We start from the raw sequence: 27940 nt of genomic DNA on the forward strand, positions 1-27940 counted from the left end.
GAGGGTGGGAGGCACTGCTTCATGTACACAGCACAGGAAGTCAAACATCACGGGGGAGTGGGAGGGAGGGCATCTCTCTGCCTGGTAAAGGACAAGCCTCCTCTCTTAGAACTATTGAGGCAGGCAGGGTCAGACAAAAAAAAAATATTGTAAGTTTTAAATAAAAAGAGAAATAATTTCATTTTTTAATTTATTTTTAAAGTCTGAGAAGATTTAAAGGCCTTGATATTCAAAATCTCAGTATCTTAGTTTGACAGATGTCTTCTGTGGGATGATGGGTATATGGAACTGCAAAAAGGATTAGGACATAGCAAATGTGCATTGAAGCTGCTAAGCTGAGGAGCTCTCAGATACTCCAAGAGGTTAAAACTGCTGCTGCTGCTTCACCAAAGGCTTTACAGAACTCAAGAAGGCATTTTGTCTGGTGAAGGGGATGGTGCTGCTGCAGGACCTGAGGGCTGGAGGGCAAAGTGAGGTGTGACCGTGTCCACAGGGGTCTCAGGATGAGGGAAGAGATGAGGATCTGACTCCATGTTTCAGAAGGCTTGATTTATTATTTTATTATATATATTACATTAAAACTATACTAAAATAATAGAAGAAAAGGTTTCATCAGAAGGCTGGCTAAGCTAAGAATAGAATCATCAAGAAAGATAATAAAAGCTTCTGTCTCGGACAGAGAGTCCAAGCCAGCTGACTGTGATTGGCCATTAATTAGAAACAACCACATGAGAGCAATCACAGATGCACCTGTTGCATCCCACAGCAGCAGATAACCATTGTTTGCATTTTGTTCCTGAGGCCTATCAGCTTCTCAGGAGGAAAAATCCTAAGGAAAGGATTTTTCATAAAAGATGTCTGTGACAGTGAGCCATGACTTACAACTGCTCCACGTGTTCAGCAGTGCCCAAGTGATTTAGAGGTAGAGTGAGATAAAATTTGTGTGTAATTTCACTCAGTGGTGAAGGTGAAATGCTTCCTCCCAATGAATCATCCAGTGGAGCTGTGGGGAGGGCACAAAGGGCTGTCACACCCTACCCAAGCAGGCCTCGGGACAGTCCCGCCCCTGTCAAATTAAGCCAAAAATCTCAGGTGGCAAAGCTCTGAAATTTAGAACTCACAGGAAGTTTGTTTCTTTGGCTATTTGCAGCAAGCTTGCAGGTGTTTAAAAAATATTTTTCTAATACATCAGTTTGTCTTGTGGTACAAACTCTTCGACTTCTCCAGAGACTTTGGGCTGTTCCAAAATTACCATCACCACATGTCTAGTTCAGGTAAGCATGGAAAGCTTGGATGAATATCCAAATCTCTGTGAGGAGAAGTTCTGCAAAATTGAGCTGGAAGTATTTCAAGCAGCCTTACTTTGAAATTTCTGTCACTTCTGCTTCTGCTTGTATCTGTAAATACTGCAAGAATAACCTTTCCCATAGTATCTCATCACTCCAGATCTGGCAACATTAAAAGTAACAACACTTTTCTGAACATTTAGGCTATAGGAACAGATTTCTTTCAAGCACCGGGGAAAATTTGTGATTCTTATGTGATCTTCCTAGAGAAAACATTGATTTTTTTTTTTTTTTAAATTCTGAATTAGACAGCTTTAAACTAAAAAGTTGCCATGAACAAGCATCAGGTGCAGGTGTGAAATGAGTTTAGACTGGTCAGTCTTGAGGTGTTTGCAAAGCCATGGCTCTACTCTGAACTTATCTGCAGTAAATAAAACCTTAGAATAAAGGAAGGAGGTAGAAGGAAATTTTGTTCTCCTTATGATAGGACAGGTCAGGAATAAGCAAGCATTCTCCTCTAGCACTTATTAGGTCATATTTAGTGTTAAACCAATTAAATGCATGAATTATAAATTGTCACTAAATTTTATGCTGCTGTAGATTACTTAATGCCATTGGTCAAATGTCCAAACCATTCCAGTCCTGCTGTTCAGGGCCACTGGAAGCCTTGGAAGTGCTGTGATACTCACAGATTGGCTTTTAATAGTTAATTTATAGAACCAATATTCTCCATCAGAAGGATTGTAGACTGTCACAGACATCTTTTATGAAAAATCCTTTCCTTAGGATTTTTCCTCCTGAGAAGCTGAGAAGCCTCAGGAACAAAATGTAAACAATGGTTATCTGCTGTTGTGGAATGCAACAGGTGCATCTGTGATTGGTCTCATGTGGTTGTTTCTAATCAATGGCCAATCACAGTCAGCTGGCTCAGACTGTCTGAGACAGGAACCTTTGTTATCATTCTCTCTTTTTCTATTCTGAGCCAGCCTTCTGATGAAATCTTTTCTTCTATTCTTTTAGTATAGATTTAATATAATACATATCATAAAATAATGAATCAAGCCTTCTGAAACATGGAGTCAGATCCTCATCTCTTCCCTCATCCTGGGACCCCTGTGAACACAGTCACAGTAGTCTAGCTTGCACAGCACAGAAAATAGAGGCAGGTGTCCTGGATCAGAAGCAATCCAGAAAGAAATGAAAGGTGCTGCCAGCAGGAAGACCTAGAAGTAGCTTTTTTTTTTTTTCCTCAGGCATGTTCTTTTACATATTCAACTGAATTTCTACTATGGACAACTGTTCCCAGAACATATGCAGGCCAAACTGTACACAAAGGATACTTTTAGCTTCAGGCTCCACTGGGAGCTGAGATAGTGAATTGACATGGGAATGGTGAAAATAGACTCCATTATGCTATCCCATATGATATATTGGGACAGAAGAACTTTTGAAACAACTGCTACCTTTGCTGAGACTTTCCCATGTATCATAATTAGGAAACTAAGTGATGCAAGAGGAGCCATGACCATATGAAATCACTTGATGACTTTCTCTTACACTATTTAATGTGGTTTTGATGTTTTCAATAATATCTCAGTGACATTTCCAAGCAAGTTTTATTTAAGCAGGGAAGACCTGCAGAGAGCAGGTCATGGAGCTAAACAGGATTAGAGTTGTTGGATCTGGAGTCATAACATGTGGATGTGAAGGGTTTGTCATTGTGTCCACACAGCTTTGGAATAGTAACTGTCCCATTCTCCTCTCTTCCTGATTCTCAGAACATTTCCAGCCAGATTGGAAAGCATTTCCAGAGGGAGCAGGTCTCTGCCCTATAGAGACCAAGCAGATTTTCCCTGTTTTTCTTTGTTTTCCTGCTCTTTTTAAGGGTTTAAAAACCCTTGTATGGAAGGGTTAGAATGTACATCTATAGAAGGGGACAGACTCTGGGGTTATCATCTATGAAATTCCTGAATAACACAAAGGAGGTCTTTAGGCCCTTCATTGATAACCATTGCCAGTCCAGAAGAGGCACACAGATTTTCTCTCTTTGTGTTTCTCTCCATTCAATCCTGGAGAAAAATCAAGCAAAAAATTTGTAAAGATTAACAATATTTCCATTGAATATATTTGGATAAGATATTTTCCTGCCACTTGCTAGAAAGTGGGACTTGATATAAGCCTTTTGTAATTACTTTTTTTTTTTTTTTTTTTGTAGTGTGCTATTACTTGTTGAAAAAAAACAGAAAAAGGCCGCAGTCAATCTTCACATCAATAAGCCACTCATAGTTTTAGCCCGTCTGCCACTGGACAGGGAATACTGAAGCACCAATGTACAAGTCTGTAAAGTGTTGTGGGGTGCAAACTGTATTTATGTGGGTCTGTGACCTGCTGTAAGTAGAGAATAACATATCCCTAATATGTGTGGAAAACCCTCAGGAATGAAAAATGAATTACCACGCTCCAATATTTTAATTCTTAGGAACTGAGTCATCAGAAAACCAAACTTTATGTTCTTAGACCCAAAAGTAAACAAAACCATTGCTTCTGTACAATGGGGCAAGTCTGTGCCCTTCCCTCTTGTTACAAAGTGCATTTCCTTGCCTGATCCATCATGCAGTGAATTATTTGTCTCCCCTCCTCAGGGGTGCTTAATGTTGCTGTTGCTCAGCTGTAATTCCACCAGCCTCAGCTCAAAATCACAATCAGACCTGTAAGACCTGCCTGGAACCACCTTTTCTCTATTGCACAAACCAGAAAGAAATTATGTTATATGAAAACACATTTTGCTCCTACTGGATATTAGGTTGGTACATGAGATTTCTGTTGTGAGAATTACATAGTTGCTGACCAAGAGTTGTAAAATGTAGCCCTCTCTTAATATAAGAGAATAAATCAGTGAGGTTGAAATTGTCATCACGCCAAGGATCACGTTAAAATCTCGCAGATAATCTCACAAAGGTTTTTCAGCCTAAAGATTTGTTTAATACTTTACTCTTGTATTGAGTTACTACTTAGATGGCCTGCTAAGTGATAGGACAAGAGGAAATGGCTTCAAGTTTTGTCAGTGGAGGTTTATATTGGATTTTAGGGAAAATTTCTTCACTAAAAGGGTGATCAAGCATTGGAACAGGCTGCCTAGGAAAGTGGTGGAATCACAGTGCCCAGAAGTGTTCAAAAACATGGATATGTGATGCTTCAGGACATGGTTTAGTGATGGACCTGTCAACAGATGATGTTGCAGGCATTTTCCAAGCTCAATTATTCTCTGATTCTATGATTTGGGTCAAGCTGTGTGGAGAAATTTGCCTTTAGGGGCATCCTTCATAGAGACTGAATGATATACCTCAGAGCATAAAAAATTGTGAATAATGGTTCAGGCAGCTTATGCCACACATGGTGACAGAGAAATGCTGGACAGTGAGATATGGCTCCAAACAAAGCATAAAAGATGATTTGCTCTTCTCTTTGACCACAGCAGAGAGATGAGTGACTGTATATATAAATTGGAGTGGGCCATTTCTGCTTTTATTTGCAGAAAGTCCACAAGTACTGGACTAGAAAAGAGAAATTAGAAATCCAGCTTTTAGAGGAGCTCCATGATCCTTGCTGTGTGTTGTCTGTTTTGAGACACCAGCAAAACTCTAATATGGCTGCAACAGGGTAAAAAGTTAAAAGAAGGTGTGATAATTAATGTTGATGAACATGGTTTTTGTAGGGCGGATTAACTTAGAGAGGAGATTGCAGTTTTGGGTGATAAGGGAAACTGAGCTGCTGAGTTTAGGACACTTAACATTTTACAGCAGGCTGAAGCTGGCACTAAATTCTGGTTTATTGTCTATGTGATATAAGGAGACAAAAGTGGAGTAAAGAACCAGGCAGTGGTGATTTTGAGTCATAACAGATCTCGTGCTTTGATTAAATGTAGGAGTGATGATTGATAAGATATCAATCCTGCTTCCTAAGTACCTGATACTATTTTTGCAAATGAAAATGCATAGGAAGGCTATATCTGCTTTGTATTTTCAGCCCAATGGGTTTCTCTGCTTTCCAGTACTCAGATAAACTGGCTTCAGGACACTGCTGGGCACCAGCCCAGGACACTGCACCCATCCCTCAGCAGCCTTTCCTGCCCGTGTCCCTGCCCTGGGCACAGGGGTGTGATGTGTCAGCGCCGAGAGCAGCACCGTGGGCATGGCTGAAATAAAATAGACACAGCAAAGTGCAGATAGGAATAATTTTAAAAACCCAACAAATTATGGAGCAATTTACTGGCTGTCCTCTCTCTTTACATGTAGGCTTTTTTTTTTTTTCATTTGTGCACCTTTATTTTCCATCACTGTGTGTGTTGAAGCACTTGCTGCCCTGATCTGTGCCTCTGCAGTGTAGCCAAGGCAGAGCCTAACAGCAGCACTATGTACATGGGTGTGTTGATTTTGGTGATAAGCACTTTCACAGACACACTGACACATTCTCCTAAACAGGAGTGCTCCAACTCACCCCGTGTCTGGCGTTCTCTTGTTTATTTCAGTTGTTAACTGCAACTTCTGCTTCCATTTTTGCGGTTTTGCAGGCTCACAGGTCTGCTGTGAGGGTGAACCTAGTGCTGATTTTTATCCTTGTGTGATATTGTTGCATTGGGTTTTGTCCATGCTCCTCAAGTACTACGTGTTCTTGAGCAAAGTACCTAAATTAGTCAATGCAACAAGATGCTCCTCAATTTTGCAGTGTTTGCACTCTGCTGTGTCGAGAACTTTCGTGCTCATTAAGCTTCTGACTTGACAGTGGTGCAAGTCATAAGGAGAAAACGTGGGAGAAATTAAAAGCTTATAAGCTTATTTAGAAATACTGAAAAATATAATAGATAACAAATATGAGTGCTATTAAATAGTTGGGTTTTTTCCCCCTTTTTTGGAGAAGAGTGCATGTTACCACTGTTTAATCATAGAAACCTAGAATGATGTGTGTTGGAAGAGACTTTAAAGACCATTTTGTTCCAACCATCTGCCATGGGCAGGGACACCTTCCACTGTCCCAGGTTGCTCCAAGCCCCATCCAACCTGGCCTTGGACACTGCCAGAGATGGGGCAGCCACAACTTGTACAAGATGCTGATTATTAACATTTGCATTCTGCCTTCTACTGTGTGTACCTGCAGGAAATGTAGCATAGCTCAAGCCAAATTTTGGAAATACTGCTATCTTCTTGTTCCTTGAAGAATTAATTCTCTGCTTTGTAGAAAATCTGCATACTGACTTTACCAGTACTGCAGCAAAACTCAGGAAATTAAGTTCTTGGCTAATGCCAATCAGTTCACTCATTTTAGGATCACTGTTTGGACAAAGCAGCATGTGCAAAATGGATTATAATACTGATAAATTCAATATGAAGCTCATTCTAGGTCCATGAGGTGCTGTAGGAGGGCAGTACTTACAGACTGTCATTCTGAGACAGAAACCATAGTTCAGGTACAGAAGATGTAAGAATGGTAGGGATAAGAGCAATTCGCTATTTCATTTTTTCAAAAAGCTAAAAAGTGCATTTTTGCTTTTTTGATAGAAACTCTAAGTAGTAACAGAAGGAGTTGCTTTCATTTTTCTTTGCTTTGTCATCTCCTTTCTCTTTTCAAAAAGACAGATAATAATTTTTTCCCATCAAACCAAAATAATTGACATATTTTCACTGTTATCAAACATCATGATTCTGTGAAAGCTCTACTTTTAAATTAAACATTACAGAAAATCTTCTGGTGAATAGTTTTGGCAATTCCCAACACTTTGTGGGTAAGGAGGAGATCTGATCTTCACCATTTGCTGTACAATTCTCTAAACCTGGGCTGGATTCTCAGAAGTGGGATGGCTTTTCTGCCTGTGGATTTGCATCAGCAATAACCTTTCTGTTTTTCACCTCTACAACCCTCATTATTTCCACACCATGTGTTTGAAAGTCAGCTGTACATTTAGAAATTGGAGTTTTAAACTCTTTAGGAACTGTCAAATGCCACTTGAATGTTTACCAGCCAGCTCTCCCCTGTAGCTGGTGCCTGAGCTCTGGCTTAACTCAATCTGCTGCACTACGAGGTTGCTATGCTACTTGCTGGAGCAGACTTACATCCTCCTGGAGCACTGCAAACACATGGACCCATCTGTGGGAAAAGTCTTTGCAGGAGCTGGCCCACTGAGGCTGCAAATTTTATTAAAGGATGAACCACTTTTTCCTTCAAAGAAGGCTCCTGGCCTCCTGAAATATCTCTGAAAGTGACTGGGTGTGTAGGACTGAATTGGTTTTGCTGCCACAGCCAAAAAGGGGATTATGTTCCTTCAGCTCAGTGGTGTTTCTTACCCCATAAGTAAGTGATTCACTCACTTTGCAGAAATTAAATTTCTCCTTCCTCATACCATACCTACTGTAACCTCATTTCCCCACTCTATGAATCAGCCTTTAATTTCTGCATCATCCATCCATCCATCCATCCATCCATGCATCCATCCATCCATCCATCCATCCATCCATCCATCCATCCATCCATCCATCCATCCATATCCATCCTCACGTCAAGGATTTTTCTTGCCCCTGACTATTCCTCACCCTTTTCCAACCTGCCTCTTCTGTTCCACAGCACCCCAAACTAGGTATTTCCGAGAGGAATTTTGAGTGTGTACCCTTGTTTCCCTTCTCTTAGGTTAGCGTCTCAAAGCTAATCCTGCCCCTTTACTCTACGTCCAAACAGCAAGGTGGAGAGGAGGGGAAATTCTGTCTTGGTTTAATGCCTTTCTCTAGCAAATCAACCATAGGAGGTTTCAAAACTGAAATTTATATCCAGATGCTAACTGTTTGCCAAAAGGCAAATTAGATAATTATATAATGGACGTGGAGTGCCACACAAGCAGTTGCATGGGGCTTGGCAGCTCTGCCTTCCACAGGAAGTGAAACAAATTCCCCTGCAAAACAGGTCCAAACTTGGCCCTGATGCTTCTAATAACAATTTGGAAGCACCAACTCATAAATGCAGAAGATAGGATCCTTTTTATGTTTTCTGACAATATTTTATCTGTTTCCTGATGGTCTGCCCCTCTGTTATTTAAAAAAAAAAAAAGTTAGAACAAAAATAAGCAAACAAACAATAGAGGCAGGGCAGAGTGTGAGGATTACCAAATCCTCTTTGCAAATGCAAATGTGGTGCTGTTGCATTTGTGGAGCTCATATTCAGGGTGCCATCTACTGGCACGTAGGGCTGGTAACGCTGTCAGGAGCCTGCCTGGAGCTTGGACAGCAAAGGATTCCTACCTGAAAACCCTAAGGGCAAAAATTTTGTACCTTTCTTCCATGTTATGCAGACCTCCTTCATATTCTGCAGGATCTCACTGTGTTTTACACTAAGACAAATCTGATGGTGGAAATGCCCCATTTTGGCTTTTGTTGTTGTTTGCTGTTATAGTAGTTCCTGTAATTTTAGTATCTTGGAAAGCCTCCTTGTAATAGTCTGATGTATGCAAATTAGCTCAAATTTCAGGAAAATTAAGCAAGGTTCAATGAGATTAGAACCAAGAGTTTCAGAAGTCTTCACAGCTCTGCCATTTACAGTGCTCCTACTTGTGATCCAGGGCATGACTTCGTCACACTATTGAACTTTCTTATGGCACGTCGTGTACTGACAACACCAGGCAGAGACTACCTAATTAAAACTCATAATGCTCCCGAGGAGGGATATGTCAGAGCTTTATAGGTGGGAGATTTCAGAAGAAAATCTGAGCAATGTGCTCCAGCCAAACATTGGATCCGTGACAGAGCCAGCACTGCTCTCGTCTCTCGAGTCTGATCCGCTCTCCAGCCTGGAGCCTACTGAAAATCTGTTGAGAAGCAATTTTGATTTGATACCAACATGAAATACAAAATGGTTTGACTCTCCAAGTTTAGGAGGAGAGAAAAAATAATTTCCTGCTTGGAGCTGCTGCAGTCCTTACTGCCAAAATGGCAAAGTATCCCTGTGACACGGATTTGGGTGCTGACTGCTCTGAAGGGTGGTGAGAAGTGTCTTGGGGAGGGAGAACACACAGTGCTGCCCACCAAAGATTCATGGAAAGACTTCTCCCAAGTGCAATACACCAGCTCTGCAGCAGTCATAGGCAGGCATGCTCCTAAGTGACATGGAACAGCTTTAATCTAATTTCTGTAACCTGAGATTCAACTTCTCTGGGGATCCTTGAGTAACTGAGTCAATGCAGGAAACAGCCAATGGGCACTAGCTTTGTTTTTGGTATGGATTTTTAAATTTTGATTAAATTCATTGTTTTCTTAATTTTAATTTTAATTTTAATTTTAGTCTGTTTTTTAATTTTAATCTGTTTTTTAATTTTAATTTTATTAAATTCAGTGTTTCTATCATGTTGAGTGAGTAATGGGCTAATATTAAAGCACTTACTCCTTTCTCTTGCCGAGAGTGCTATCACGAATGCATAGAAATTCCCCTGAAGGTCCCAGCCCATGCCAGGGGAGTTGAAAATATGTAATCCAATCTCCCCAAAAATCTGGGGTTCCATGAAAAGCCTTCTGGATGTGGACCAATCACTTCTAGGTGCTCCTACTTGATCAGGTTGGCCCAGATGACCTATCAAGGTCTCTTCCACCCTCAGCCATTCTGACTGCATGACCTGTTGTCATCATCCTCTACATTTAGGGCAATTTCCTGTGAGAATTGGTTTTATCGATGCTGAGAGGCTGAAGCTGTGGGAGCTGTGTCCTCCCACCTGCCCAGACTGTGATCCTGCCCAGAGATGTGCAGCAGAGCTCCCCATCTCCCCCTCCCACCTTCACACCTGGACAATGTGTTCTCTGCTCTGACATCTTCACAATAATGGGCTTTCTTGAAATCAAGGAATTTAATCTTTCAGAGCCTTCAGAAGTTGCCAGGATGTTGCTAGAAATAGCCATGCTCTCCAACCCGTTTGGAAAACGCTGATTCTTCTACAGTTTATACTATAACTGCACTTAAATGGATTTCCATTTCCCTGGCTCCATAGTTGGGAAACCAGCTTTTTCCAGCTTGTGTAGTGTCTCTTCCTTACACATTTTCTCGTGTGGTTACACAGCAATATAAAGAGCCAGTTTTTTGTGACTCTCAGTAGATTGCTGCACCCACGAGCTACATGTAGTACTACGAGGGTGAGCAAGGGGGGAGGAAAACAGAGCAAGTGTTGTACATCGCTGCCTTGGTGTTTTCCACAGGAAATATAAAGCAACTTCTGCCTCCAAAAAATGTTTTGAATAGCTAGAAGGGAGTTAGTTGAGTTGTTCTAACACTAAAATGGGAGGTTGAACAGCAGCACTGTGATCACTCTAGGTCCACTCCCCATCCAAGGGTTTGAGAGCTCAGCCATTTCTCAATTTCAGATTTTAAAAATGGACAGAGAAAGAAAAATCTCATCCATGCTGCTGGTAGGATTTTGAAAATTAAGGGCTATTTTATCAGCTGCAGGACACTGCAGGGTTTCAGTGTGGCCCTGAGATGCACTTGTGGCTGGCCCGTGTGGGACTGTGGAGGTAAGATATGTTAATTGGCTTCACAGCCTGTCCTTTCCCTTTGCAAGATTTAAAATGCGTCGTGTGAGCAGGGCCAAAGACAAAGTGGAGTGGCTGCCAGCTGGACGTGGCAGAGGCTTGCAGGGAGATTACACCATGGAGGAGAATGGCTTTTGAGATAAGGATAATCTTTTACATAAACTAACTCTTCCAAGGCAGTTTGGATGGGATAAGGGTGATAAGGACAATAATAAAACTGCCGGCTGACACATCTGATAGTTATCCTGGTGTTCAAAGATGATCAAGATCTTGCCAGCAAGACTACTCAGCTTCTTCTCCTGACTGCAGTGACACAGACCTGGCATTGATACGTTTTTGTATGAGGAGTCCCTAGATTAATGCTCTTATTTCGCATTCTTCAGGTCAACCCAGCAACCATGGAAAGGTCTTCAACTTCTGATACAGGCTCTGAAAAGCCTAATCCTTCCCACCATAGCACAGGGGCTGTTCAAATGAGGATCAAAAATTCCAACACTCACCACGACAGGCTGAGCCAAAGCAAATCTATGATTCTCTCTGAGAATGTGAAAGTCGCCGAGCCCGTAAGTAAAACACTCCTAATATTTTCTGACTCTACGTTTTTTAAAAATCTACAGATTTATTTTATGCTTGTTAAGACACTTGTTCCATTATCATCCTTTGAAAGGAGGGATTTCAAGTCACTAATACATTTTTAGGAGTACCTCTAGGCATTGGAATAACAATTTTCCTTCATGAAATACAGAATTTGGCTTTGGTGGCCATGATCATAACATCTACTCAGCATTTCAACTCTCAGTTTTAACAGCACTTAAGTAAGGCTTAAGTAAGCAGAGAATAGCACTTCCAGTTTCAGATACATATCACAGTTTCTCAAAAGGCAAACTTCAAAAGGAGACAGAAGAAAACAAATGGAAAATTCAAACTCCGCAAACAACTTTGTAACAAAAAAAGTCTTGCTCTAAGACTGAATGAATTGTACAAAAATCAGACACTGAACGTATGCTGTTATTTCAGTAGTAAACAGAGTCAAAGGAGTTGAGTTGTTCTTTTATCCATTAGCATTTTTTTTTTAATTAAATAGTTAGTGATGAACTCTATTGCCAGTTGCATCCCTGCCCCTGTACTCCTTGTGAGCTGCTAAGCAAACTGATTGGTATGAGTCTCCCCTGGTTAATTTTCTTCCATAATGGTGGCAACTTGCAGCTGAGGCCATATGATGTTACAAAATTATTTATGCAATGTTAGCCACTTTTTTGGACTCCAGATCCATTTTGTTCTCAGAGAATGCAAATGAGGGGGAAAACTCTGCTAGCTGGGGACAGAGTCCCAGATCTCAGCCACTTCTCACAACTATGCCAACCATAATTTTTTGCTGTTGATGTAATGGATTCCTATAAAATATTCAGCTTTTTGACAAACTTATTAAATGGAGGAAAGCCACAAGACCTTCAGTATTTCCTTTTTACTCAAAATTAAACCTCAGAATTTAGACTTATTTAGAAATATGTTATTCTAGTGATAAATTTCTCTGGTGTAACTTAACTCATTTCTCCTTATATTTCTACAGTGAAAAATCTGTTTAGATCTTAGCAGCTGATAAGATACTAATTTACCATTTATTTAAATTATATTCTTTGCCTCAGACACACTGCATATGTTTCCTCCTTTTATCTGACTTGCAGTGCTCCTCCACCAAAAACTTGGAGCACTGCTTATAATAATTCACTGGGAATACTGTAATGTAACACCAGGAAGAACTGTACCTTTGAAAAAGTTTAAAAGTTAAGTATATTTAATGGTGCCTAACATTTTATTGGCTGTGTTTAACAAAAGGCACTAGGCTGCAGTTGTTTTTGACAAGCATGAAAACATCACAGCATGAGACTGCAAAAGGAATTATGTAGAGAAATTACAAGTGATCCATCTCTCAATGAATTATCCACCTCAATAGCCTGCAGAACTCAGCTACCAATTAACACCTACTTTATTACATGTTGGGATGTACTTAATAACTTTCATGTGTTTATGCACTATTACCTTGACTGATGCCTCTTGTACAATTAGGCATAATTGGCATATCAATATGCAAAAGTTAAAAGGATTAACCCTCTTAAAACTAATGAGCATTTCTGTATCCAGCTGCTAAATGAGACAAAATTAGCATTTTTCACTTTTGGGCAGGATTTTATCATGCAGTTTCTCATTGTTGATATTACCTTGTTACATAACTTTAGTTTGGGGGATAGTATGCTGGACTGTTACAGAGCAAGGGCTCTAAAAAGTTAAATTAGACATAAATATTCACTGCTGTATCCCAACAACCACACCAGGTGCAATATATGTTCATTGGCTGGGAGCTGGAAAGTTGCTTTGTGTTGCATTTGTTTAGCAGCTAATTACATAAAAGCGGAATTTTACCGAGTATATGTCATTTTACCAAGCAAACTTGGCTCCGACATAATAGATTGAAAGCTTGCCATGCTACTAATTTCCTTTCTGTTTCAATTCTTTTCATCTCTTTTTGCCATGCAGAATTTTCTGACTAGATATTGACAGGCTGAAAGTGTTTGGGCGTATTTACTTAAATAAGCCTCTTAAAGTTGTTTGCTAACGCCCAAAGTAAAAGCAAAAATTCCCAAGGATCCAAATGCTTTCAACTGTGGGCTTGAAACGCAGCGAGTTAAAGGAGCAGTGAAATAGCAATTGTGAGTATCAGCCGTGTGCTGACATATCTGGGCATGTGACTTGGGAAGGATTTGGGGGAAAGTAATGCAGGGCAATATCTCCTGTCCTTCCAAGTGTCTTGAAAAAGCTGTGTCCAGCTGACACAGGCACATATATGTATTTATATAAATTTAATAATATTTTTTAAAAAATCAAGTCTCTCCTCCCGTTGCAATTTTCTGCACAGTCTTCACTTCTGCATTTGGAGGCACACAAATCCCTGCTAAAAGACACATATTACCAGAATATTAATCAAAGCTAATTATTTTGTGCTTGAAGAAAAAAAGGATTTATCCTCATCTTTCTGCTTGGAAATTTTCTGTTTTCACGGTCTGCCTCTGTTTTGATGATGGATATAATCCATGAGGCATCCATTGATTATGTTTATTTTCTATTTTACATTGACTGAGTATTTTTTGTCATATGATTGCAGAGATTTTTCTTTTGGAAAACTGGAAGCAGCAGAATAAAGGATTCCACTCCACCCTTTTGCTGTCCATGCTTGGTGTGTGCAATACACTCTGTTCTATTAATAAATGGGTCAAATCCTTTTTACTCAACTTATGCAAAACCTACTGACTTTAGTGGATTAAGGCAATCAGCCTCTGGCACATTTTGAGCAATCAATAGAAATATAGATTTCTAAAAGTTATTTGGAAAGAGGAAATGCCCACTCTGGACAATAAAGGGCGTAAGCCAGGCACAACGGTAGAGAGATGAGTGGTGATTTATGGAGGAGAAGAATGCCTGATTTTCTCTGAGGGATTTGCTGCAGTCTGAAGCATGTGCTGTGGTGCTTCTGAACACACCTGGGGCTACACTTTTGAAGGTGAACAGATTATTTCCTGTAGGGTGACAGGGAAGGATGTGCATCATACATCAGCAGGGCCACATGCACGTGTGCATTTTATAGCGGTGCAGATGCAAATGGGGGAGGCAGGAGCGAAACAAGCAAGATCTTACTGGGGGTTTATGTTATTTATTTCAATGGAAATGCCTGAGCTTTGTGCAAAGGTTGAAATTGATATTAATGTAGAGTCTGAAGAGCACAAATCACGAAGCTGGACACAGGCTGTGGCAAGTGAGGGCTCTTTCTGGGCTTAATGGTATTGTCTGAACTAGCAATGTAAATGAATATTTGCTATTTTCATCTGTTAAACCCCAGGGAAGTGCATTTTGCTTCATTCAGAACAACTTCAAACAATGAAATGTCTTTTTTATTGGTGCCTATATTAAGAATTAGAACCTATTTAGACATTCCAAAATGTTAATGTATTAGGGCTTTCTCTGATTAGGTTAAACAAACTGGAAGGTTTATTTATCTCCCTAATACATTATCAGAGAAATGGGAAGCAATCTTCTTTTGTTTCTTACTCCTGTGATCATAGAACACTTGCCAAAGTTATGGCTAGCCAAAAAGACAGAAATAAATTTGCTAAAAATATAAACCTTCTGTTTAGCAGAGTTTTTGAGCCATATTTTGAAATTGCAGGGCTTGTACATGTTTACTTCAAATCAAGCTTATAGTCAAGTTTGAGGCTTTGTTTGTATAGATTGTCCTGAAGTAGATCCTGATATTTAATTAAAATGACACTAAATCACATTGAATTGATAAGACTTGGCATCTCAAACAAAGGTAATTGCCCGTATTGGTTTTGTACAAAAATAGAGCTGCTTGGAAAATGTGCAGCCAACACAGACTGTCAACTCCATTTATAGATCAATATGTGAAAACCATTGATCAGGCAGGCATGTGTAACAGTAACACTTTGCATTTATTTGTTGTTTTTATACCACGTTAAGGCTTACAGGATTATCGGCTTCCAAAATATTTTGACTTCCTCGTAAATATGTTATCTGTTTAATGTTAATTGCAAGACAGTCTCCAGCCCCCTTTTAGAGTATTTTCAGTTTCATTGCTATGGGTAGTTTTAGCTCAAAAAGGGATTATTTCAATCTCTGCAAGATCATCAGAGCTTCTTTTATAGTGTAGTTGATTTAGGGAAAGTTTTTGAGGATAGCTCTTTTTTTTTCTTCCCCCAGTTTACTTTTTTTCTTGGAGGAAATAGAAAATCTTGACAAAATATTTCTAAAAGCAAAAAACCTTGTCCTGATGTAGTTTTGAAAAAATATTCTCTTTACTGTGATCTAATAGAGACTGCCCAGGGTTTATTCTCTGCAAATTTTGTCGTCGTACACTGGTCTGTTACAGATGCAGCCACATTTGTCTCAATAAAAGAAAAATGCTGTGTTCCCTTCAAGGTGTACACAAATCATGTAATAGCACAGGGACAGATACAGGAAAAAATATGAGCTTCCCATGGCAAGGGTGGTAATTGTTAATAAAAGCAAGCCTATACCTTATTTGCACCGAGTATTTCAGGGCAGGTGTGAAAGCCGTGTGTCCACAAACACAGTCCAGTTTCACTTCCTGAGCATGAATATTGCTAAAAGAAAACGAGTCTGTTTAGTAACGTTAGTCATTCTCCTTCCCAGGGCAGGAAAACGAGAAATGAAGTGTGTCATATGTCCCCTTACTGTGCTCAGACTGGTTTTGTGCTTTGGAAACGCAGATCTGCTCTCTGCTGAGCGTGGTGCTCACAGACTGCCTCCTTCAGCCCTTGGCTCCAGTTTTTCACCCATTTCAGAGCCCGTGTCCCTTTTTCCCTACCTGAGGAGCTGCTCTGGCCCTGGGCAGAGGCCCTCAGCCTGCACAATGTGCCCCTCTGAGCTCATGTATGTTCCCCATACCATAAAGTCCTCTGACTTAAAAGCTGAATGTGGAATATTAATGCATGAGCCTATTTTAGGGCTCAGCTTACCTTTAATAAGTGATTTTTCTCAGGTTTGCCTCCCAACTCTTTTACAGGACCAATATTTTGTGTGCAGGTGTGTTTTAATGTCCAAAACAAACCTCCTGCTTTTGTGAATAATATTTTTTTTCATTTATATTTTCTTAAATATGCCCTGTGAGAAGTTGTTCTTTATTGTATATTTACATCATAGCGCTTCAGCTGAAATAATCCTGGCTAAAAAGGAAGAAGTTAATTTTATTGTTCAACTCCCCATTTATTTCTCCTCCCCACAGTTTCACTGTACAATTTCAGCTGTGTAGCTTGACAGGCAGCATCATAATGAGATCATAGAGAAAGGAAATAACCAGCACCTATTTCTTCTTGAAAGCAAGGATAAATTCATTTCAGCTCTATTAAGGGAGTGGTGAATGTAACTGGTTTGGCTTCCTTGTTAAGCCAAACCGAAGTTCAGACAAGATATTATAGGGGTCAGAATTGCTGATTTTGACTTTTACTCAGTGTGACAGAAGGGTAGAAAAAAGGTTCAAAAACCTCCATTTTTTTCCTTTTTTTTTTTTTTTTTTTTTTTTTTTGCAATCTTACATTATCTCACGCTGTGAAAATCTTTACTCTATTTACCAAGCACAAATTAGTCTTGCCAAAGGTTCTGAAAGTTTGCTACTTCAGCTTAGATCCTAAAACTTCAAAGAGAGCTGCAACTCCACAAATTAGTGTATGTGCTCTGCCATGGCTATTTTCACTTGAACTTAGCTAAATTCGTTTATAATTTAGTGCTGATTGAACGCTGCCATAAACGTACACAAGACACATTTTTTAAAGTTAGTCCTCTGATTACTAATTTGAATAAAAAACTCTAACCTTGTTAGCATCTGGACTTATTTTCATAATAACAACCCCTTCAGAACCTACAAAGTAATGAATAATTGACAACAAATGAAATGTTTTGATAGTTGTCGGCACAAAGCATGTTTAATGTTTTGTGTTGCTTCCTAGCTAATTATGTAGATGACACATTTGTCAGACCTTGACTGCCATTAGAAACGTGTTTCCAGAGGGGAGAAAAACAGGCTATTCATAGAGTAATTAACTAGAATGCTCAATGACCTGTGAGAGATTCAAATGGCTGCCAGTTCAGACATTGTTTTGTTACAGAAGCAGAGGGGTAATTAAAATTCCAAATTACAGTGCTATGATGAAGCATTTGTTTGTTGACAGTATACTCTTACTCTAGTTTGTTAATTCTTTTTTAAATTGCTTCTAATCCATTTTATAGCTTTAGGAGCTCCGTCGTTGAATTTACTGACAACTAATATTATGGCAAATTGTTCCTCGGCGGGCTCGGCGGTTCCATGGGAGCACAAGGTGGGTGGGATGGAGGGGCTGCTCTCCCCCCACGCCGCCGCACCATGTGCCGCCACCGAGACGCGGCTAACGCGCCCGCATCTTGTGAAATGATATGTTCATAATTCCGCGCTGGGGGAAGATGTCTGCTCAGGGCAGGAAATGGTTCACATCGAGCAATAATAATCGGACAAATTGAGGGGAGGTGTCCTAGGACGTTAGGGGGAAAGGGCTGTGACGGGGATGGGGTGACCGTGGGTTAGGTGGAGCACTTTGGGGAGGCGAGGTCCGCTCGGTGACGGAGATTTGGAGGACAATCGTCTGCTCAAAGGAACCAAGCACAAAACACGAGGAATGGGGTGTTTCATAAGAGTCCACTGTATCTTTGCCAGCGCCCTTTGCAGGCAGTAATGGACCTGACAGGGTAAGCTGTCTTTTCTCCTCCAAATGGGGACTCCTTGCAAGTCCAAAGTGTTAAAGTTCTCTAAACAATGAATTAAACGCAAGCCCGAGTGAAATATTTATTTACTTTGCCAAAAGTGAGACTCTGGCTTTGTTAAGGAGATGTGACAGAAGTAACATGGTGTTTGATGCAGGAGAGCTGACAGCGGCATGGAGTGAGCGCTGATTATCCCGAAGACACTGTCAGCCGGGATTGATTTCCACTTTCTCCGTTTATGTAACGGTTCCTGTAATACAGCTGACCCCAAATCACGTTACCTTGTCATTTCTCTGCATGGATCAAGAAGAGATGAGCCGAAAATAGCTAGGCACTGACCTTGAACTTGGCGGAGAAGTGAGAAGTGACAGCGGGGGATGCTCGGCGGGGGATGCTCTGCGGCCGCGGCAGCACCAGGGGGCAGAGCAGCACCAGGGATGGCAGCTGGAGCAGCTGATGCCGCGGACCCTCAGCCCCGCGCCAAACGCCCCTTTCCTTCCCCTTCTCCTTTTTAGATACATATTTTCCTTTAAAAACTGGGGAGATGCTAGCTAGAGGAGCAGCTGTCTCTAAAACACTAGCGTTCCCATGATCTGCCACTTGAAAATTGAATTATTTGGAAGGATGTTCAATATTAAAATACCCTCCTAGCTGAATGCTCTGTTAAGAAGTTTTGCATTCCTCTTTATGAATACCCCCCCCCCACCCCATCCCCGTTGTTTTCCTAACATCTAGTGAGCAAATCCAACATTTTCTTTATCATTAATAGAGTTTTCTACAATTTGGGTGGTTTATGAGGAGATCAATGCATTCCTCAAAGTCTACAAATCCCTTTGAGTTTCATAGAAAGCTTGGTGTAGATACATATAAAACTATTTTTAAGCTGATAGGACATCTAAAAAAGGGTAAAAAAATTAAAGAGTTTTTTTTTCTTTTCAAATAAGACACTTCTCTCTGTTGTAATGTATGTCTTGAGGGGTGAAATAATGAACACTTGGTTATGAAAATATTATTTAATTTACCATCTAAAACCCATGCTTGACTTCTTTTGTTTCATATTTTCTTTTAATCTCTTAACAGCCCTTTTAGTGTCTGATGCTGGCGGGAGCTGTGGAGACATGAGGGGGCAGCGCTGGTTCTTGTCAAGGATCTGGGGCTTTGGGGTGTCACTGCTCAGGGCAGGACCTTGTGAGAGCTTGGGGCAGCACCAGGAACCCCGAAATCACCCTTTAAGATGTTTGGCCACTCTCTCACCCCCACTCTCATTTGTTAACACTGAGACACCGATAGGAAAGTAGGCAGAGAAACACTCAAAAAATATCTTCTATGGTAGTGTTGGTAGTTCTTCAGAGAACACAGGAAAGACAAGGTGTAAATGGGAGTTTGTGGATTAGTAACTATTGATTTTATTGTCATCTATAGAAGAGCAGTGGAAATTCATGCTAATACCAGTTTTAGTCCACATCATATGAAATGAAATGTCTTGCTGAAGAGCAGAGTGCAGGCACAGAGGCTCTCATTTCTCACTGATAACTGGGGCTGTGGAACCAACAGGAACTTAGAAGGAAAAAGGAGAAAGAGACACCCTCCTTCATTCTTTCCCTCAGAAATGTGCGAAAATGGTGAAATGAGGTGAACTCTAGGAACTCTGAATGTTCTTCTCCTTCACCTTATCTTGCTAAAACCCAAAGAACCATCATGGAGTTGAATCAGGAGTTTGCAGCTCAAAACTTGCTTTCTCCAAAAGTCTGCAGCGTAGTCTTTGAGCTGTCCTGGTAAGGCGGTGCAGCAGACTAAGAAAACTTGGACATGAGGCTTGAATCAACCCTCCAAATAATATTATTTTCTCCACCTTAACATCTGATTCAAATTACAGTGATCCCAGTGCTTTTGTATTACCATAATTTCAGAGTCAACACCATATATCTTTCTGGTTTTTACCATTAGGAAAAATTTATTTCATAAAATCTCTGCTGATTCTGCTCCACAAGTTTCTAACTTTTTGACTGTTTTATCCTGTAAGAAATGGCATCCAAATACAGACACATTAATGACACTGAAGTTGCCATCATGATGCCAAACAGACCAACACACTAAAAAGTTGAATCTTTTTGATTCAGGAGTGAGACAGCAATATGCCACGATGTTAGCAAGATAATTTTATACACATAATATTTCACTTGGCTTCCAAGATAGCCTTCAGTTGTATTTATTCATTGCAACCAAGTGGAGAAGGAGCTGGACTGGAATTTGTCATGTTTCCCTGGTCCCAGCCTGGATGTTTGCTTGCCAAAGGGATTTTTTAGTACTTTTTTCTGTTTCTCTACCTGTAAAGTGGGACTGTGGAGAATGTATATTTCTTTTCCACACATTAAAGAGGCTGCCTCAAAGCTGGTTCAACCGTAATGTTTCAATCATGCTCTTTATGTAGATAATTCCATTCTCATCATATTAACTCTATTAATTAAAACAGAATTATTCCACAATTATGCTAGTGTAACTGAGAGGAGAACTTGGCCCCGGGTCCTGTACATTTTCCTTATCTATATTCTCTGTGCTTAACTGTTTCACTATTTTTCATCCAAAAAAGCCTTATTTTGGCTTCATCATTAATCAGTTCTCTTCCCTTGATTCTATACCCCTGTGCTTTCAGCGGCGTTAGGTTTCTCTGAGGGCCTTTGTGTTCTGTGCTGTACATTTCAAAAAGTATGCTTAAAAAGTGTTGTTTAAAGGAGTCTCTCTGGAAATCTGTGTCAGTGCACACCGTGACAGGGAACATAAGCTGTGGAATTACATTCCTTTTACGCTATCTTTATTAAATACTGTGTTACAGCTGAATTGTGGCATCTAACACATTTCCTTTCAAAAATGCCGTCAGATTTGAAATATGTAGGTACTGAAACTGAGATTATATCAAACTTCCCATAGCTAGTCTTGGGCACCTGACCTGCATAGCTTCCCACAGGGGAAAAGTAAGCTCCATTTCTTTAAATTTCCAATGAGAAGGGACATGTGTCTCCTTGCATTGAGCTACATGATATCACACCATGTGGCACCGAGTGACCCAATGCAACATGACAGGAGAGGTAAAGAACCAGGGGTTTTTTTTGTTTTGTTTTTTTTTTTGGTCTGTTTTATTACTGCAGTGAAACATTTGCAGTACCAATGAGATGAAATGGGGATCAAATTACTTTGTGCATACCCTAAATACATGTGCTATTGCACTGTGTATGCACAAGCTTAATAAATGTTGTTTAATGCAATGAGAAGGGGTTTTAAAACAGACAAGAGTGTCCTTGTTAGGCAATGTGCCTATTCTTAGACAAATAGTTGACAGCAGAATTCTCCTGCCCTAAATCACATGAAATTTTCTTTGAAGTCAACCTTTATTTTTATTTTTTTTCTCCAGCATCTGATCCTGTCATGTTAACATGGCAATATTTTATTTTCTGTTTGATTTCCTGTTCGGTGTGATTCATGGCCTTAATGGAAATACATCTTTATCACCCATGATTTTCTAGTTGAGGGTGTGCCTGCATAGACACGCAGCTGGATTGGAACCTCGCCCTTCAAAGGGCCCAGAACCCAACACCTTGAGAGGAAGAAGGGGTTTAATTTCTCAATATACAGCCTATTAAAAAAAAAAACAAACAATATTTTTTTTTTACTTACATGTCATAGACCAATGCAACTTTGTCATGTTTGTTATTTTAGGACAGTACTGAATATGCCCAAACTTTAGAAGCAGTTGCACCTTTCTTTGTGTGATTATTGACTCTCTGAGCTGCCACACACTCTGCCAGTTGCAGTAGAATGTGGCATTGAAGACTACAGCCAAGACCCAAGTAGAGTAAAAAATGTGTTTTCCTTTCTCATCTCTGAATCTTACCTCAGTTTTGGAATCAGATTTGAAAGACTGCGAAATCCCCATCCTATTTTCCCTTCCTTCCCTCCCCTGGCCCAGAGCTCTGTAAGAAAGATTGTTCTCCTGGAAATTTCATCCATGGCCAGGACTGGAAGTGCTGCAGCTGTGATGAGAGAATCTGTTCTCATGACATCTCTAGCCCCAAGGCAGGTAGAAAACCCAGACAAGCATCCAAACTTTTGTTTATTTATTTGGACCAAACCTGGAATTTGGACCAACTGAGCTTCCCATCAGTGATTCTGTCATCCTTAAGAGCTCATTCTTCTTGATTGTGGTCCTGAAGTCAGACTCTTACTTTATAACCTCATTACACAAAACCCCCCAATGTTTAAAAATTAAAATGCCAGGTGCCAACTCTTTCCAGTAGTTGGCTACTTTAACTTTGAGCTTTCCATTTTTTATCAGCAAATGATAAACTGAAAATTCAGTGTTCCCAGTTTAGATCTTTCTCAAAATTAAAGTGTAAATCTAAAGTAGCCACCTGTAAGCACTAAAACCTGAAGACATTTGGACACAAGTTTAACAAATTGTTTATAAAGAACTGCCAGTTGGTTGCATCAGGTTTTAGGAATAACTTTTCAGGGAAGATCCAAAATGTGTGGTTTAACATTCTCAGGCCTGATTTTCTTTTCTTTCTCCTGATTTTTCCCCCTTTGGATGTGGGGAGAGTTTTGTATTTAGCTTTTTAAATTTTATTTTAATCAAGAAATTGGAGAGCTGGGAAAAGAAATAATGTTGTTGTAGATAAACTGCTGCAGAAGAATGCAGCAGTTGACACCACCATGCAAATCTCAAAATCTGGAAAAGGTTGAGGCAACTGGGCCCATTGTGAAAAGTATGGAACAGGTGGGAGCAGAGGGATTTGGAAACAGGTGGGTGGGAACAAATGGGGTGGGAAATGTAAATTTGCTGGGTGGAGCTGTGAATTGTGGTTGGAGGAAGGGTTCTGCTCCTGGTTTTTAGTGCTGGTGCTTTGTTGGCAGCCAGGGAAGAAAGTTTCTCATCAGTTTTGGGGTTCAGCTGGCTGCACATCCAGGTAGGTTTGTTTTTCTGTGTATGATGGTTTGCATAAAACCTTTAGTTGCACTGAATTTGGCTGAAATTCCAGTTTTGTGGTTTAAACAACAGAGACATTCTAGTGCACTCTGAGCACATGAACCACTATCTCCTTAAAAATGTCCATCCTTTTCCCAGACTCTGTTTTGGTTTATTTATTTCACTTTCTTCATGTAAATTCTTTCATGTTTTTACGGCAGATGAGCCTGATTACATGAAAGTTTACCTTTCAAATACTTCCCATTTATCCCACAGTTTTCTTACCTAGAAAATCCCAATGCAGCCACTGCTAATGTTTGATAAGATTTGTACCTGGTAGATTCTAAATTACATTAATGCATAAAGCCTGCAATGCCAGGCTCCCTATTGTTACAGTTATTAAAGCTGTAACTGAAATGATATCTTTCATATTGATCTTCAGCTAGCAGCTCTTATCCAGAAGCTTTGTTTCACATTAAAGACACTAATGATTGTCTCCACAAAATGAGCAGCTTAATAGTTAGAGAAAGTTAAATGGAAAAAACCCAACTTTGATAGCCACCTTTGATAGCTCTTTGCTCCAACATCTCTCATGGCCACAAAGTGCAAGCCAAGCATTAATAGACCTTTTAATAAAATGACTTGAAAGGAATCAATGGTATTTTTCACAAAGTGTAATTTCCAGCAAGTTATTTAAATGTTTGTATTCCTTCTGGACAGATCATGTCCTTCTGTAGCTGCCAGTTTTTCCTGGAATTTCTCAGGCTGTCTTCCTAGGGTTTTTAATTTTTATTTTGAGCAGTCTGGTTTTGATTTGCTGCTTTATTGAAATTTTGTAAAAAATGAAGTAAATAGAAATCTTGCACTCTTCCAAGGCTGGCAAAATTTCCTGTAGACTTCAAGCCAACAGCCAAGTGTTTGTGGGGTGGAGGGTGAAGTCTGGTTAGAAATGTGCCAAGAGCCTTTTTGAGTAGCTCGGTTCCTTCATGGCCTGTAAGAATTCCATCTCTTTCCTCTCCTTCAGGTGGAAGTGGTATCTCCTAGCAGCTGAAATTGTGATAAATATTACTGCAGGTCTGGAGGCTCTGGCTTGGGCTGGAGTTTGTGGGTGAAGAGAATGGAATCATAAAACCAGGGAATGGTTTGGGTGGGGAGGGACCATAAAGCTCATCCAGTTCCATGCCATGGGCAGGGACACCTTCCACCAGACCAGGCTGCTCAGAGCTCCATCCAACCTGGTCTTGGACACGTCCAGGAATGGGGCAGCCCCATATTATTGCACTTGCTCTTTTCCCTTTTCCTTTCTGATTTTCCTTTTATTTTTCTTTTTTCCTGGGATTTTTTGTGTAGCTTTTCTGTTAGTTTTTAGTTCACTTGTTTGTTTTGGCTCTGGGTGAGGAGCAGCTGCTGGATCTTTTCTTGTTTTCAGCTAGAAAATTATTTCCCCCCATTTTTGGATGTGGCAGACAGAGTGCAACCTAGCTGTTTTCCATGAGAACGTGCAGTGTGAGCAGAGAAATATATGTGAAATTTTTATGTTCTCTTAGCTCATTTATTGTACTTCAGATATGACAAGTATCTATTTAAAGACTGATATTCATGTGAAGGACTTTGTTTTTTATGAACAGCAGCAAACACACAAATTGTTCTATTTGTGTTGAAAAACAGATTAATATTTATTATTTTACATAAAGAGAGGCATGGTGTGCTGACAAGGTAGAATGTAAGGGATCAAATTAGTTTGTATTACAGTAAATGTAGTTCAGCTGAGATCACACCCTCTGTGTTCACTGGGGGATGGCTTTTCCCTGATGAGCTCTAGTCAATCCACAGCAATGATTAAGTCAAATATCTCATATATTAAAAGTTCATATATGAAATCATGGGGGTGAAAAAAGAGAGGGAAAGGAAATAATATCAATTAAAAAAACAAAACACAAAAAAAAACCAGAAGAGTACTCTATGAAGAGTCCACAGCTACAAAATATTTCCCCCTTCTCTCAATATTTCATGAGGAATCAGCTCTTATTTCTGCTGCTTTTTTTTCCCAGGCTCCACTGGAAGAGCCTGGATTAAACTAATGCAGGGACATGTTTTGGCCGCTTATTATTTATTACAATTTTAGTTCCAGGTTTCAAAAACAATTAGGGAAACTGCTTAATAGGAAAATGACTCTAATTACTTGTTAATTGAGGTTATCTGCTTCACATTATTCAAAACGTAAATTGTGTTGACACTTGTACCCAGATATGATTACTTAATAAACAGACTGAAAATGCATCATGAATGAATTCACCCCCCCACCCAAAAAGAAAAGAAATTTTATTTTTTTGCTCTGGTTTGCTCATCTGAAAGATATTAAAAAGTATGTATACAGGTTGCAGTAAGCTCAGTTTTAGCATGTTAGTACAAAAAATAAATTCTATGTTTCAAACAGTGAAAAAATGAAGGACTGAAATTGAAAAGTGGAAAGGTTTATTAGGATTGCACATAATATATTCAGGTAGGGTTTAATATATTCACATAATATGAAATAGGGTTACATGAAGTATAGTGTTACCTCTTGAATAAATAATTTAGCTGATAAATCAAGTACCTGGATCCAAATAAATACCAATGTTAATATTTGACATACTAGCATTTATGCTTGTGTTTGATTTTGGCTGCTAACAAAAAGAGGAGTGCTATTAAAAAAACAAAAAAACCACATTTGGGGATGAGAGATAGAGGTTTCTAAACAATACTATATTTCCTGGAGCAAGATAATTCTACAATTTAAGAATAAAACTGAAGCATCCCATTTTTCCTTTGCATTATTGTACCCTGGGATTTTTACTTTTTAAAAAGTCTTAGGTCATTAATTAGATTTCACAGTCACCAAATGTCTAATGGTCTCCAAGACCTTGATTCCAAACAATGGAATTTGCTAGCCATATCCATGTGGGTAGGATCAACCATTTTTAAAGTACTGGGATTTGGGGGTTGTGTGGTTAATTTTGATTTTTTATGATGTGGGTTGCAAACATCATAATTTCTCTGAAACCCAAATTCTTTATTACAGAAAAAAAAAAACTAAAACAAAAACAATGAGAAAAGTTGAAAGGCACCAATTTTGTTTTAAAGACATAACTAACGAACCTGTTGACAGGAGAGATTTTGTGTGTGTTTCACCTTGAAATTTCCCTGTTTGAAATGAGAGCAAGACCTCAGTTCATGCAGAGGAGCCATGATTCCAGCCTCAGGGTCTGTTCCTGTGTGTCAGACTTGGGACTCTTTATTGCTGAGGCATTTTTGGAAACATGAACCTCGGTAAACCACCGTGGTCAGGCAAGGAAGGAGGGACAGCAGGAAAATGGTGCAGAGTGGAAATAAATAGGTTTTTTTCAAATTAAAGGGTCTCATTGCACATTTACAAGATTATTTACTTTTTAATGTGCAAGCATAACTCTTCCATTTTGTATTTTCCTTAGCTAAATATCTTTCTGAGGCATTTCCTGTAGAAATACCATTGCTCCCTTCTCTTTCATATTTTGCCAAGAAATGATGGGACGTAGCAAAGCCCACAAGGATGGAAGTTTCAGAGCTGTGTTTGTGCCCATTAATTTTCCCTTCTATGATATTTTCCCATTTTCACTCTGTTTGACATTGAGCCTGAGCTTTGTTCCTGACTCGTAGCCTATGGCAGTGGAACGGGGAGATGAGACATCACGGAGATGTAGAGCACACATAAAAAAGAGAAGATGTGTAAAAACTGAAATGACATGGCAGCTGAAGCAGCTTGTTGCTCAGCTTGGTTGCATGTTTGAGTGGAGGAAGCGAGGTAAATTGTGATATGTAAGAGAATAACACTCGACAGGGTGTATGGTTGTAAGGTATATGGATGCTCGATCATGTGGTGAGGCAGAAGGCTGAAGGACAAGCGCCTTCAGTATTGGCCGTCTGTGGATGTCCGTGTGACCTACAAAACAGGGGGTGTTGGACTCACAAAAATATCCCTTGCAAAGCAGATCCAAACCATTTCAAGAAAATTCCGTCCAAACCATTTGGCTACCTCCTAATCTTTTGATAATTGTTAAAATAATGGCGTTTTGTGGGGGGGAAGAAAAATCACTGTTGCACGTTTCTGTGTGTGTTTCCCCCATAAATGATGAACTCTCACAGTAGTCTATAGGCAAACAACCATTTTCACTTCCCACTGGTTGTACTTATTAACCTATTAGAGATACATGTGCCTTTATGCTAATTTATCTGAACATTTGCAACCACCACTCTCTCTGTGCCTGAATGGCTTTGTGTAATGGATCTGATGATCTTCAGGTCTGGAGTAGCATTTATTTAGGTCAGACTCCATTTACAGTATTTTGGATATTTGAGCTGGGAAGTGAATGGCCCTTTGTATACTGATAGTAGAACATTTTAAGATTAATTTTGATACTTTTAGAGCCACATGGAAAATAGTTTGTGAATTCGTTTCTATGGCAATGTGTAATAAATGACTGAAGGAATTATAATTTAGGTGGATTTATCTTCCCTTATGCTCCACTGTAACCACACACATGCTTAAACCTGCAAGGTGTTTAAAAAATCAGCATGTCACAGTGCACCAGCCTGCTTCTGCCTTCCTGCTTGTATGTGCACCTGTATAAGTGAGAGAAAATATCCCATTTTTGATTTAGCAACTTTCCTGACAGAAAAAGAGGTGATTGTATAAAAGGCACCTTCCACATGCTAAATAATGAAGTCGATTTTGCAGTAGAGTCCAGATAGTTTTGTTCTGTCAATCAGGTGTACTGCGCATTCAGCAGTTTATAAATCTA

The 27940-nt window shown here is 39.7% G+C and overlaps 1 protein-coding gene across 1 annotated transcript in view; it reads left to right on the top strand.

Annotated features, from left to right (window-relative positions):
- The first annotated feature begins 11223 nt into the window (after positions 1-11223).
- Positions 11224-27940, top strand: part of ARHGAP15 (Rho GTPase activating protein 15) — a 302799-nt gene continuing 286082 nt past the window's right edge. The window contains exon 1 of the mRNA XM_058028007.1: positions 11224-11403. Within this exon, the coding sequence (XP_057883990.1) occupies positions 11239-11403 (165 nt within the window). The 5' untranslated portion in view covers positions 11224-11238. The remainder of the gene's footprint in view (positions 11404-27940) is intronic.

This window comes from Melospiza georgiana, chromosome 7 (genome assembly GCF_028018845.1).
Source record: "Melospiza georgiana isolate bMelGeo1 chromosome 7, bMelGeo1.pri, whole genome shotgun sequence".
Classification (NCBI taxonomy): domain Eukaryota; kingdom Metazoa; phylum Chordata; class Aves; order Passeriformes; family Passerellidae; genus Melospiza; species Melospiza georgiana.